Source organism: Antechinus flavipes, chromosome 3 (assembly GCF_016432865.1).
Source record: "Antechinus flavipes isolate AdamAnt ecotype Samford, QLD, Australia chromosome 3, AdamAnt_v2, whole genome shotgun sequence".
Lineage (NCBI taxonomy): Eukaryota > Metazoa > Chordata > Mammalia > Dasyuromorphia > Dasyuridae > Antechinus > Antechinus flavipes.
Genome location: NC_067400.1, coordinates 1,811,546 through 1,823,612, shown reverse-complemented (window position 1 = coordinate 1,823,612; position 12,067 = coordinate 1,811,546). Strand labels below are relative to the sequence as shown.

The following is a 12,067-nucleotide window of genomic DNA, read 5'->3' as shown; positions in this document are numbered from 1 at the left end:
AATCCTCAAAAATCATCAGCATTTCTACATGATTACAACAAAATCCTCAAAAATCAACAGCATTTCTACATGATTACAACAAAATCCTCAAAAATCAACAGCATTTCTACATGATTACAACAAAATCCTCAAAAATCATCAGCATTTCTACATGATTACAACAAAATCCTCAAAAATCATCAGCATTTCTACATGATTACAACAAAATCCTCAAAAATCATCAGTATTTCTACATGATTACAACAAAACCGAAGAAGCCAGAACAGAAAGGAAAATTCCACTCCAGATGACTACAAAATATGAGGGGATCAGCTTCTCAAAGCACACCCAAGACTTATATAACCGCAGTTACAAAATGCTCCTAAAAACAATAAAGAACAACTTAAGGAGCTGCCAGGATGGCCCCGCTCACAGCGAGGCTGTGCCAAGGTGGCAAAAACGACAACACTACAACAGCTCATTTTCACTTTAACCTAGATGACATAACAAAGCTTGATAAAATAACAATTTCTTTGGAGTTAAAAATTAAAACAAAAGAATATTAATGGAAATGATAGAAAGAAAGAATTGTGAAGGGGAATAGAACTTCTAGACCTCGAATTATGTTATAAAATAGCAGTCATTAAAACCTGGTATGGATTAAACAATAGCAAAAAGAATAGAGGGCTGGATCAGGGGAACGGAATAAACAAGAAGGATTCAGAAACAACTCAATTGCCCAGTGTTTGATAAAGTGGAAAACATGAATTGCCTGAGGAAATAAAATCCGATTTGATAAAAAACAAAAACAAAAACAAAAACCTGTTGATTAAACTGAAAAGCAACACGGTGACAATGAAGCTGAGGCCAGTGCTGTGCACCAGAGTTTTTCCAACAGGGCAGCCAAGGTTGCTTGTCTGCCAGTCATTCAGAACGTCTCAGGCACACGGAGCCAAAGGCGAGGGCATTTAGGACCAAGATGAGTGACACAGGGTCAGACCTCCTCCCCTTCCTCTCCCCCCTCCTTTCTTTATTCCTAGGCTTCCCCTCTCCCCATCCTCTCCCCCCTCCTTTCTTTATTCCTAGGCTTCCCCTCTCCCCCTCCTTTCTTTATCCTAAGCTTCCCTCCTCCCCCTCCTCTCCCCCTCCTTTCTTTATTCCTAGGCTTCCCTCCTCCCCCTCCTCCCCCTCCTTTCTTTATCCTAGGCTTCCCCTCTCCCCCTCCTTTCTTTATCCTAGGCTTCCCTCCTTCCCTCCCTCTCCGCTCCTTTCTTTATCCTAGGCTTCCCTCCTTCCCCTCCTCCCCCTCCTTTCTTTATTCCTAGGCTTCCCCTCTCCCCCTCCTCTCCCCCTCCTTTCTTTATTCCTAGGCTTCCCCCTCCCCTTCCTCTCCCCCTCCTCTCCTCCCTCCTTTCTTTATTCCTAGGCTTCCCCTCTCCCCCTCCTTTCTTTATCCTAGGCTTCCCTCCTCCCCATCCTCTCCCCCCTCCTTTCTTTATTCCTAGGCTTCCCTCCTCCCCCTCCTCTCCCCCTCCTTTCTTTATTCCTAGGCTTCCCCCTCCCCCTCTTCTCCCCCCTCCTCCCCCTCCTTTCTTTATTCCTAGGCTTCCCCCTCCCCCTCCTCTCCCCCTCCTTTCTTTATCCTAGGCTTCCCCTCTCCCCCTCCTCTCCCCCCTCCTTTCTTTATTCCTAAGCTTCCCTCCTCTCCCCTCCTCTCCCCCTCCTTTCTTTATTCCTAGGCTTCCCCTCTCCCCCTCCTCTCCTCCCTCCTTTCTTTATTCCTAAGCTTCCCTCCTCCCCCTCCTCCCCCCCTTCCCCTCCTCTCCCCCCTCCTTTCTTTATTCCTAAGCTTCCCTCTCCCCCTCCTCCCCCTCCTTTCTTTATTCCTAGGCTTCCCCTCTCCCCCTCCTCTCCTCCCTCCTTTCTTTATTCCTAAGCTTCCCTCCTCCCCCCCCCCCTCCTTCCCCTCCTCTCCCCCTCCTTTCTTTATTCCTAGGCTTCATTCAGCCCCTTGAGGGATCCCGCCTCTTCACAGAGGAGCCACAGTGCTGGGGGAGGGGCCGGAAGGGGCAGGGTCTTCCCTTTGGGGCTGAGGTGGAGGGGGTGGGTCTGGCTGCGAGATGAGGTGCAACAGGAAACCACCACAAGCCGCCTGCCAGAAGCTTCTCTCCCATGAGACCGGACATGAGGAGGGCTGCGCGCCTGGTGGAGGAGACCGCGGGCTGCAAAAGCTCAGAGGGGGGACGCCGGGCCGTGCTGCCTGGGCTGCAGAGCATGGGATATGTTCCCTGACCACAGGAAGTCGGCAAACTCCCTGCCGGGGGCCGGGCCGCCCTTGGTTCCCGCAGCCCCCTCCCCGCCTTCGTCCCTCCCTCCCCCATAGTGATGGACTTCCGCAGAGACCCGCCTTCGAATCCCGCCTCTGACCCTTCCCATGGCGCGCATGAGGTCACTACCTCTCCTGGCCGGCCCAACACCTGCTGTCTCCTGGCAGGGAGAGGCCCCGGGGGGGGGGGGCACAGAAGGGCAGCCCCATGAGCTTCCTCCCCCGACCCTGGGCCACAATCTCATGGAACATCTGGGAAAGTTCCAGGCCAGCAAATGAATAATTTGTGCAGTGGCGCAGGGAGCGGAGCTGGGGGATCTGGTGACCTGCGGGGAAGGGGCTGGGTCCGAGCTGCCCTTGGGACAGAGAGCAGCCCCCCCCCCCCAGTCCTGGAGAAATGTGGGCCCGAGGCCGGCCTCGGCCTCTCTGAGGGCCCGGCACAGATCAGGGGCGTCTCCCAGAGAGTTCCCCTTTCTTCCTTCTGAAGGCACTTGGGGACCAGCCGCCCACCTGGGCTCCCTGCCTCCGGCCCACCCGGCCATGCCCCCCTTGCTTTCCTCCTTCCCTCCGGCTCGGCCGCCTCGGAGTCCCCGCCTTCAGCCCGACCGCCCCGTTCCTGGGGGGCCCCTCCCGGCCTCGGCCCCTGCCCCGCTCACGCCGTCGCCCCGAAGCTCTGAGGGCAGGGCCCGAGGCGGGGGAGGTGCCGGGAAGGGGCCCTGACAAGGGCCTAATGTCATTGTTATTCTTGACTCTGGGCAAAGTTCTCCCTGCGCCAAGGTGGCGGCCGCTGAGCGGGCGCTGAGGGAGTCGGGGGGCACCGAGGGAGGGCAGTGAGGGCTCTCGGGGGGGGGCTCCCTCCTGCTGAGGTGGCCTTGGTCAGAAGGACGCCCCGCCCGGGCAGCCGCCACTGCCAAGGTCAATAGTGAACAGCTGTCCCCGGAGAGGGCGGGAACGATGCCTCCGGCTCCCGCCCGGGGAACTCCTAGCAGGTAAATAGGGGCCCGGCCCAGCCCGGCTCCAGGAGGAACCGACTGAGCCGCGGGGCGGGGGGGCAGTTAGGTGCCCACAGCCCCCCCCCATGCCAGCCGGGCAGGTCAGAAGCCAACAGCCCCGGGGCCGGCCTGGAACAGCCTGGTCTCCCCCGGCTCCCAGAGAGCACAGAGTGCCCCAGAGCCCGGGGGCAGCGGCGGGGGGCCGGCACTCCTCCAGGGCGAACCCCAGGGAGCCAATGGGAGCTCCCACAGGGCTTTTTAAGGGGAGTGAGGATGGGCTGGGAGTCACCCTCCCACTCCAGGGCGGCCCAGGGTCTCAGTGCCTGGTGCCCCACAGGGAACAGGGAACAGCCCTGGCCCCCCCCCCGGAACAGCCCTGGCTCCCCCCCTCCCGAACAGCCCTGGCCCCCCCTGGAACAGCCCTGGCCCCCCCGGAACAGCCCTGGCCCCCCCCCGGAACAGCCCTGGCCCCCCCCCCAGGGACAGCCCTGGCTCCCCCCCTCCCGAACAGCCCTGGCCCCCCCGGAACAGCCCTGGCTCCCCCCCCAGGGACAGCCCTGGCCCCCCCGGAACAGCCCTGGCTCCCCCCCCAGGGACAGCCCTGGCTCCCCCCCTCCCGAACAGCCCTGGCCCCCCCGGAACAGCCCTGGCCCCCCACAGTGTTACCTGGTCTATGAGCATCTCCTTCCCCCACCCTGTGGCCGGCCCCGGGACATGGGGGGTACAAACACCCGAGTCCCGCTGTGGGGGCCCCAGACCCGGCCTCAGGGGCCCCCCATGGTCTCCGTCCCTCCCGGGATGGGGAGAGTCCGGCCTCGGGCCCTTCCCGGGCCCTGTGGGGCGACACGGGTCCCACAGGCTTCTGGGGGCTCTGGGAGGGAGTGACCGCAGGCCCCCTCAGGCTGCCCCAGCTCCCGGGCCGGGCCCCAGGGGCTTCCGCCTCGTGGGCGATCAGGGCCTGCTCTGCGCTTTCTCCAGGCCCCTGAGCTCCCCAGGACCCCCCAGGCCCAGCCCGAGCCCCACGGGGTGCGAGCCCTGACTCAGGCACTGGGGGAGACAGAAGACAGCTGGGACTTTTGCCTTCCCGCAGGGAGGAGCCAAAGCGAGAAGATGGATCCCCTCCCCTCCCCCGAGGCCACCTTGGGAGGGGGCCCTGGGCCGGCCCCCCGCACTCAGCTCCACGGTTGTGAGCAAGAAAACATCTGTCACTGAAACATTCCGGTCACGGCCGGGAAGGAGGCCCCCGCCCCCGCCCCCGCCCGAGCCCCTCCGGCCTCCCCCGGGGACCCTCACGCTCCTGAGACCGCCGAGGGGTCGTCGCCAGCCTCCCGCAGGGGTTAACGGCCGCTGCCCCTCCGAGGGGGCCTTAAGGCCCGGAAAAGGGCAGCTGGGCCCCTCTGAGCGGGCGCTTCAAGGGGCTCGGAGACCGCCCTCCCCTCCCACCTCTCTCCAGGAAGGTCATGGCCAGAACGGCCTCCGACCCCCGACGCTTCCAGGTCAGGTCCGAGGGCGGCCGGAGCCCGAGAACAGCGGCCCCGGCCCCGCCCCAGGCGCCCCCAGCTTTCTGACGGACCAGAGAAGGGCCACGAGCCCTTCGGGGCCGGGGGGGGGGCCCAGGGACGAGAGTAAGCTGGCCAGCCTGGAGCCCCCGCCCCGGCCCTTCCGCGGGCTCCGATGCCAGAAACCGAAGTCTCGTCGGGGGCCCCGAGCCCGAGAATGGGCTGGAAGCGCCCACGGGCCCGCCCGGCTCTCCCGGCCCCGCCCCCCCTCGGGCCAAGAACTGCGGAGACTGCGCCCAGAGCGGCCGCGGGGGGGCCCCAAGCCTGAAGGCCCCGTCCTGACCCGTCGGGGTCTTCCCGGGGGGATGACTCCCCTTTCCAGTTCCCAGGCAAGCAGAGGGAGGCGGTCGGCCCGGGGTCCGGTGGCTGGGAGCCTTCAGGGCCGGGCCTGACCTCGGGCCCCCCGACCCCGGCTGGCACCGCCCACCCAGCCACCCCCCGATGGCCGCCCCGCGCAGCTGCATCCCACCTCCAGAGGAGTGCTCCCCCCAGAGACAGACCAGAAGAGGAGGAGGGGGGGGAGGAGGAGGGGGGGAGGAGGAGGGGGGGAAGAGGGAGAAGAGGAGGAGGAGGAGGAGGGGGAAGGGGGGAGAAGGAGGGGGAGGAGGGGGAGGAGGAGGAGGAGGAGGGGGAGGAGAGGAGGAGGAGGAGGAGGAGGGGGAGGAGAGGAGGAGGAGAAGAAGGAGGGGGAGGAGGGGGAGGAGGAGGAGGAGGAGGGGGAGGAGGGGGAGGAGGGGGGGGAGGGGGAAGGGAAGGGGGAGGAGGAAGGGACTCACCCGGCACACGGACATCTGGTTGGTGGTCAGGGTCCCGGTCTTGTCGGAGCAGATGACGGAGGTGCAGCCCAGGGTCTCCACGGAGGGCAGGCTGCGGACGATGGCGTTCTTCTTGGCCATGCGCCGAGTGCCCAGTGCCAGGCAGGTGGTGATGACGGCCGGGAGCCCCTCGGGGATGGCGGCCACGGCCAGGGCCACGGCGATCTTGAAGTAGTAGACGGCCCCGCGGAGCCAGGAGCCGCCGTGGACGGGGTCGCCGAAGTGGCCGATGTTGATGGCCCAGACGGCCACGCAGATCACGGAGATGACCTTGGAGAGCTGCTGGCTGAACTCGTCCAGCTTCTGCTGCAGCGGCGTCTTCTCGGGCTCCGTGGCCACCATCTGGTTGCGGATCTTGCCAATCTCGGTGTAGATGCCCGTGGCCACAACCACCCCCACGGCCTTTCCCGAAGCGATGTTGGTGCCCTGGAGGGGGGAGCACTCGGTGACTGGCCCCGGGGGGGGGGGCCGGGCCTAGGGGGGGAGCACTGCCCGTGGTCGGGGGGGAGCACTGCCCGCGGTCAGGGGGGGAGCACTGCCCGTGGTCGGGGGGGAGCACTACCTGCGGTCAGAGGGGGCTCGCCAAGGCTGGCACTGAGCCCGGGGTCCTCTGACTGGGGGGCCAGGAGCGGAGGGGCCCCTGCTCGGGGTCACTTACAGATGCCGTCTGCGGCAGAGCGCGCCGAGCACCGGGGGACGGAGGCTCCCCTCCTCCTGGCTCTCCCCCGTGGCGCAGATGGCACGGGCCGGCCCCCAGCCCCGCTCTGCCTTTCCCGAGCCAGGGCCCCCAGCAGGCTCCATGTGGGAGCCATGAGGATGGTCCCCGGCGGCTCTCGTGCTCCCGGCCTCCCGGAGCCTCGCAAAGCGGGGACCTTGTGCTCTTGGGAGGCTCGCACTGAAGGGGGCCATCCCGGGCAGGACCGTTCCGGAAGGGCCCCCGGCCCCCCCCACTCTGCCCGCCCCCTGCGACTCACCGAGAACAGCATGTTCTTCTTGTCCTGGTTCACAGCGCGGGGGTCGGGGACGGGGTCCGTGTGCTTGAGCACAGACATGGATTCCCCTGCACACACACAAGCGCCCCCGAGTCCGAAGCCGGCAAGAGCCCCTCTGCCCGCTTCCCAAAGCACCCCGGCGGGGGGGAGGGGCCTCCTCTGCCCTCCCCCTCCCCCCAGCCAGCGGCCCCCCATCCCCAGGGGCCGGGAGCCGGACGTCCTCCCCGCGCTCCTCCCGGGCCTGCCCTCACCTGTCAGGATGGACTGGTCGACCCTCAGCGTGGTGGACTTGATCTCGATGAGGCGGATGTCGGCCGGCACCTTGTCCCCGACTGCAGCGGGGGAGGGAGCGAGAAAGGAGCCCCGGTCAGGGAGGGAGCCCCGCCCAGTCCTGCCGAGCCCCCCAAACGAAGCCCGGGACCCTCCTCGGAGCCCGCGTCCGTGGCCGGGCCAGAATTCGCCTCCTCGGGCCTCGGGGTAACGGTGAGGAGTTCTCCCCCCTCCCCCCGGTCAGTCCCAGGCAGCTCCCGAGTCCGGGCGGGCTTTGGGAAGGGAGGCTGGAGCCTGAGAGAGGTTAGGGCTGGACAGAGCAGCTGGGGCCCGCTCCGGGAGGTGAGGGAGGAGGGGGAAGAGCAGGAGGGGAGGAGGAGGAGGAGGAGGAAAAGGAGGAGGAGGAGGAGGAGGAGGGAGAGGAAGAGGAGGAAGAGGAGGAAGAAGAGGAGGAGGAGGAGGAAGAGGAGGAGGAGGAGGAGGAAGAGGAGGAAGAAGAGGAGGAGGAGGAGGAGGAAGAGGAGGAGCAGGAGGAGCAGGAGGAGGAGGGGAAGGAAGGAAGGAGGAGGAAGAGGAGGAGGAGGAGGAGGAGAAGGAAGGGAGGAGGAGCAGGAGGAGGAGGGGAAGGAAGGAAGGAGGAGGAAGAGGAGGAAGAGGAGGAGGAGAAGGAAGGGAGGAGGAGGTCCACGACTGGGCCACGACTTTGACACCCGCTGCAAAGGCCAGGTCTCCTCCTACCCCCTCCTCCGGCCCAGGCCATTCTGACCCAGGATCCTGCAGGGGAAGGTCAGCAAGAACCCCGCCCAGAACAGGGGTTCTGTCTGCCTCGGGGAGCAGCAGGAAGTCCCCCATGCCTGGGCCCCAAACACTGGCCTTGGGAGCCCCCAAAGGGAGGGGGATCAGAGGACAAAGGAGCGGGCCTAGGAGGGGGCTCTGACAGAGGAGGAAACTGAGGCAGCGGGGGCGGGGCCGGCCCTGGCTCCTTGGCACCCTCGGCCATGAATAGACGAGGGGGGAGGGGGAACCCAGAGGAGGGCCCGCGTTTTCCTCTTTCAGACTCAACAGCTCGGCTCGGGTCACGCTCGGGGCCGCGGCTGAGTCAAGGCAGTGGAAAATGTGAGCCGGCCCCGGATCCGGGAAGGCGCAGGAAGCGGCCACACGGCCGTCGCCACAGCAAACACTTTCCCACAGTCCTCTGGGGGCTTCTTCTGGGGAGCTGGGGCCGGCCGGCGGGGGAGGGGAGGCAGGAAGCAGCACGGGGGAGGGGGGAGCTGGGCGCCCACCCAGCCAGGGCACCTCTGCCCGCTGCCCCCAAGGCAGCCTTGGAGTGGGCCCCTCCCACCGCTATGCCAGCTCCCGCCCCAGGCGGGGGGGGGGGGCGAGGACACTGTGCCCCACCCAGGTACCCCCTGCAGTGCACTGCGCCCCCGTGCCCCTCCCCCACGCATTGTGCCCATGTGTGCCCCGTGCCCCTCCCCCACGCATTGTGCACACAGTGTATGCGCCCCCTCCCCCCGGGGCCCGGCCCCCACCTGCCACCTCCACGATGTCTCCGGGGACGATGTCGCGGGCCCGGATCCTCTGCACGCCCTTGCGGTCCATGCGGATCACCTTGCCCATCTCCGGCTCGTACTCCTTCAGCGCCTCGATGGCGCTTTCTGCGTTTCTCTCCTGCCGGCACAGGCGGGCTCCGGTCAGCACCCGAGGGGGCCGGGGGGTGGGGGCGCAGGGGTCTCTGGGAAGGCCGGCGGAAGTGCAAGGGCTGCACCGGCTGCTCCAGGGTGAGCTCGGGGCGGCACTAGGGGCGGGGAGGGAAGCCATGGCCCGGGACAAAGGCCCCCAATATCCCGGGGTGCTCTGGGTCTCCTAGGGGACACAGCCGGGTGTGACCTCAGTCCGCCAGGTACCCACCTGCCAGACCCCCACCACAGCGTTGGCGATGAGAATGAGCACGATCACCATCGGCTCCACGAAGGCCGTTACGGTCTCCTCGCCCTCCTCAAACCAGGCCAGGACCTGCGGAGACAGAAGCGGGTGGGCACGCGGGCACGGGGGAGCGGGAGGCGGGAGGCAAGCCCCCTTGGGCGAGAATGGCCGCGGGACAAAGGAGCCCCCGGCCTTTCATCTGCTGACCCGCCAGCCGACCACGGGCCTTCCTTCTCTGGGTCTCAGCCCGTCAGGTCTCTGAGCCCCCACCCCCAGTCGGGACTCTTCCTGGGCGCTTCGTCTAGTACCACGTCATTTCCTCAGTTTCCCCATCTGTCAGATGGAAGTGATAAAGCTTGGACCAGCCTGGCACCCTTCAGGTTTGACCTTGATGTAAGCCATCCCCTGGGGTCAGTCCCCCTAAGGTTCCTCCCCAGTGGCCTTGCCCTCGGGCTCGCACACAGCTCCTGGGGACCAGGGACAAGGGAGGAGGGAGGAATCCCAAGGACGGAAGAGGTGCGAGGGCCCCAGATGGCCCCCCGCAGGGAGGGAAGGGACACTTGACCCACACAACAGACTGTGAGGGAGATCAGGAAACCAATGGACAGCCAGAGAGCCCCCTGGGATGGCCAGAGAGCCCCCCAGATGGCCAGAGAGCCACCACAGGGGATTGGAGCAGCCTAGGGGGGCTTCATGGAGGAAGTGGCCCAGGGAGATGAGACAGGTAGAGGCCCCAGAGAGCAGCCTCCTGAAGCTCAGGAATGCCAGGGCTGGGAGGGATCTCTGGGCTTCAAGTGCATCCCCCAAGGGCAGAGAGGGGCTGGTGGGGGCGGGGTGGGGAAGAATCAGAGCCCAGGGAAATTCAGAGCTGCTAAAGATCAGAAAGCAAAAGAAAGGCCAGGCTGAAATAGGAGCCAAATGTCCCAGACCACCCCGAGAGGGCGGCCCAGACTCCAGGCCTCCCCAGGCCTCGTGAAGTCAGGAAAGGACAGGAAGAGGCTGCCCCGGCCAGGCAGCCCGCGCTGACTGTGGCCACCAGGTGGGGGGGCCACGAATCCCTCGCTGCCTGCCAGTACAATACTGCAGGGGGAAGGGGGAGAAGGTGCCAGTCCTGGGGTCAACAGGCAGACTACGGGAGACGGGGAAGGGGAGGCTCAAAGGTCAGCTAATCCCATCCCTTCGCTTAACAGAGGAGGAACCTGAAGTTCGAAAAAGGGAAGCAACTTGTTCAAAGTCCCACGGGGATCAAGTCACAGAGCCCGGACTCAAACTCACGTCCCACAATGCCGAGTCGAACCAAATCCCTGTTGTCATAGACACAGACGTGGGCACAAACACGGACACGGACACACATAGAAAGACAGATATGGACAAGGACACACAACAATCGATCGATAATCGTCTATTGATCACCCTCTATGTGCCAGGCATGTGCCGAGGACCGGGGGTACAAAAAGAGGCAAAAGACAGTTCCTGCCCTCAAGGAGCTTGAGATCCAATTGGAGAGACAGCAGACAAAGCAGAGCAAGCTGCATATTAGTGGATAAACAGGAAATCGAATTAAGCAGAGTCAAGACACGGACACGGACACGAACCCAGACAAGAATGAGGGCACAAACGGACACAGACACGGACACCTAGATATAGAGAGAGAAACTGATACCGCCGGGCACTGACACAGACATAGATACCAGCACAGACATGGACACGGACACAGATGCAGAACAAGCGTGATACAGACACAGACGCAGACATATACAGATACAGACACGGACACTGACACAGACAGACACATACAAAGACAATGACAGACACAGAGGCAGAACAGACACTGACACAGACACATACAAAGACATTGACACAGATACATGCAAAGACAATGACACAGACAGACACAGAGGCAGAACAGACACTGGCACAGACATAGATACAGACACATGCAAAGACAATGACACAGACAGACACAGAGGCAGAACAGACACTGGCACAGACATAGATACAGACACAGACATTGACACAGACACATGCAAAGACAATGACACAGACAGACACAGAGGCAGAACAGACACTGGCACAGACATAGATACAGACACAGACATTGACACAGACACATACAAAGACATTGACACGACAGAACAAATGCAGAACAGTGACACATACAGACGCAGACATTGACGGACACAGATGCAGAACAAGCAGTGATACAGACACAGATACAGACACGCACATTGACACAGATGCAAATATGGACATTGACATAGACAGACACAGACACAGATGCAGAACAAGCAGTGATACAGACACAGACACAGATATAGTCACAGACACTGACACAGACAGACATATACAAGGACACCGACACAGACACAGATGCAGACAATCTAATGCGGCAAATGACACATACACACAAAAAAAGTAATTCAAGGGAAGTAACTACAGAGGAGGGAAGGGGACAGAGGAGAGGAAGCAGGATCAGGAAGAGCTCCACGCAGAAGGTGCTGATGAGCTTCAGAGAAAAATCAAACTTCTAAGAGGCAGAGGAGTGGGGAAAAGGCATCGCAGGCATGAGGCTCTGCCTGAATAAAGGTACAGAGATGGGAGATGACTTATGAGAGGATCAAACTGACGGGGTGCAGCTTCTAGAGGAAATGTAGAAATAACCTGAGGGCCCCCCTGGCCTTGGAAGTGAGGTAGTTATCTATTTCTTCCCCTAGCTTTGAGAGAAAGTGTAGCAATACCCTGGTTTTGGGAGTGCTGCAGTTCCACAACCCATTGCTGACTGTCACATGACAATCTGTGGGTCGGTGATAAAGTCTGAGACAATTATGAGGTGCGTACCAGACTGCTCTTCGAACCCCCCTCTAAGCCCCCTCTTCAGTTCTCTATCTAAGCCATAAAATCAGCCTATCAGTGACAGGAAGACCGCTCTCTCTTTTTCCTACAAATCTATCCTCTTGCACTCGGTCCTTGGCTGAATCCTTCCGGAACGTGGCCCGCTTCAGTTGGCGTTACAATTACAATAAATTCTGTCCTCTGACTGGGAGATGGGTCCGAGCCTGCAAATTCTTTTGAGACCCCTCGTGACACCGGTCTGGAACTCAGGGGTCTCCTTTGAACCTCAACAAAATGAGATATCCATTGCCTGGCACATAGTAAGCAGTTAATAAATGCTTGTTTAGAAGAAGTAGCAAGTTCAGTGGTATCGCAG

General features: G+C 62.3%; 1 protein-coding gene across 1 annotated transcript in view; it reads right to left on the bottom strand.

The window, feature by feature from the left end:
* Positions 1-12,067, bottom strand: part of ATP2A3 (ATPase sarcoplasmic/endoplasmic reticulum Ca2+ transporting 3) — a 51,775-nt gene that overhangs the window by 28,435 nt on the left and 11,273 nt on the right. The window contains exons 4-8 of the mRNA XM_051991546.1: positions 8,845-8,949; positions 8,466-8,604; positions 6,915-6,995; positions 6,646-6,731; positions 5,633-6,097 (exon numbers count right to left, since the gene is read on the bottom strand). Coding sequence (XP_051847506.1) covers positions 5,633-6,097; positions 6,646-6,731; positions 6,915-6,995; positions 8,466-8,604; positions 8,845-8,949 — 876 coding nt within the window. The remainder of the gene's footprint in view (positions 1-5,632; positions 6,098-6,645; positions 6,732-6,914; positions 6,996-8,465; positions 8,605-8,844; positions 8,950-12,067) is intronic.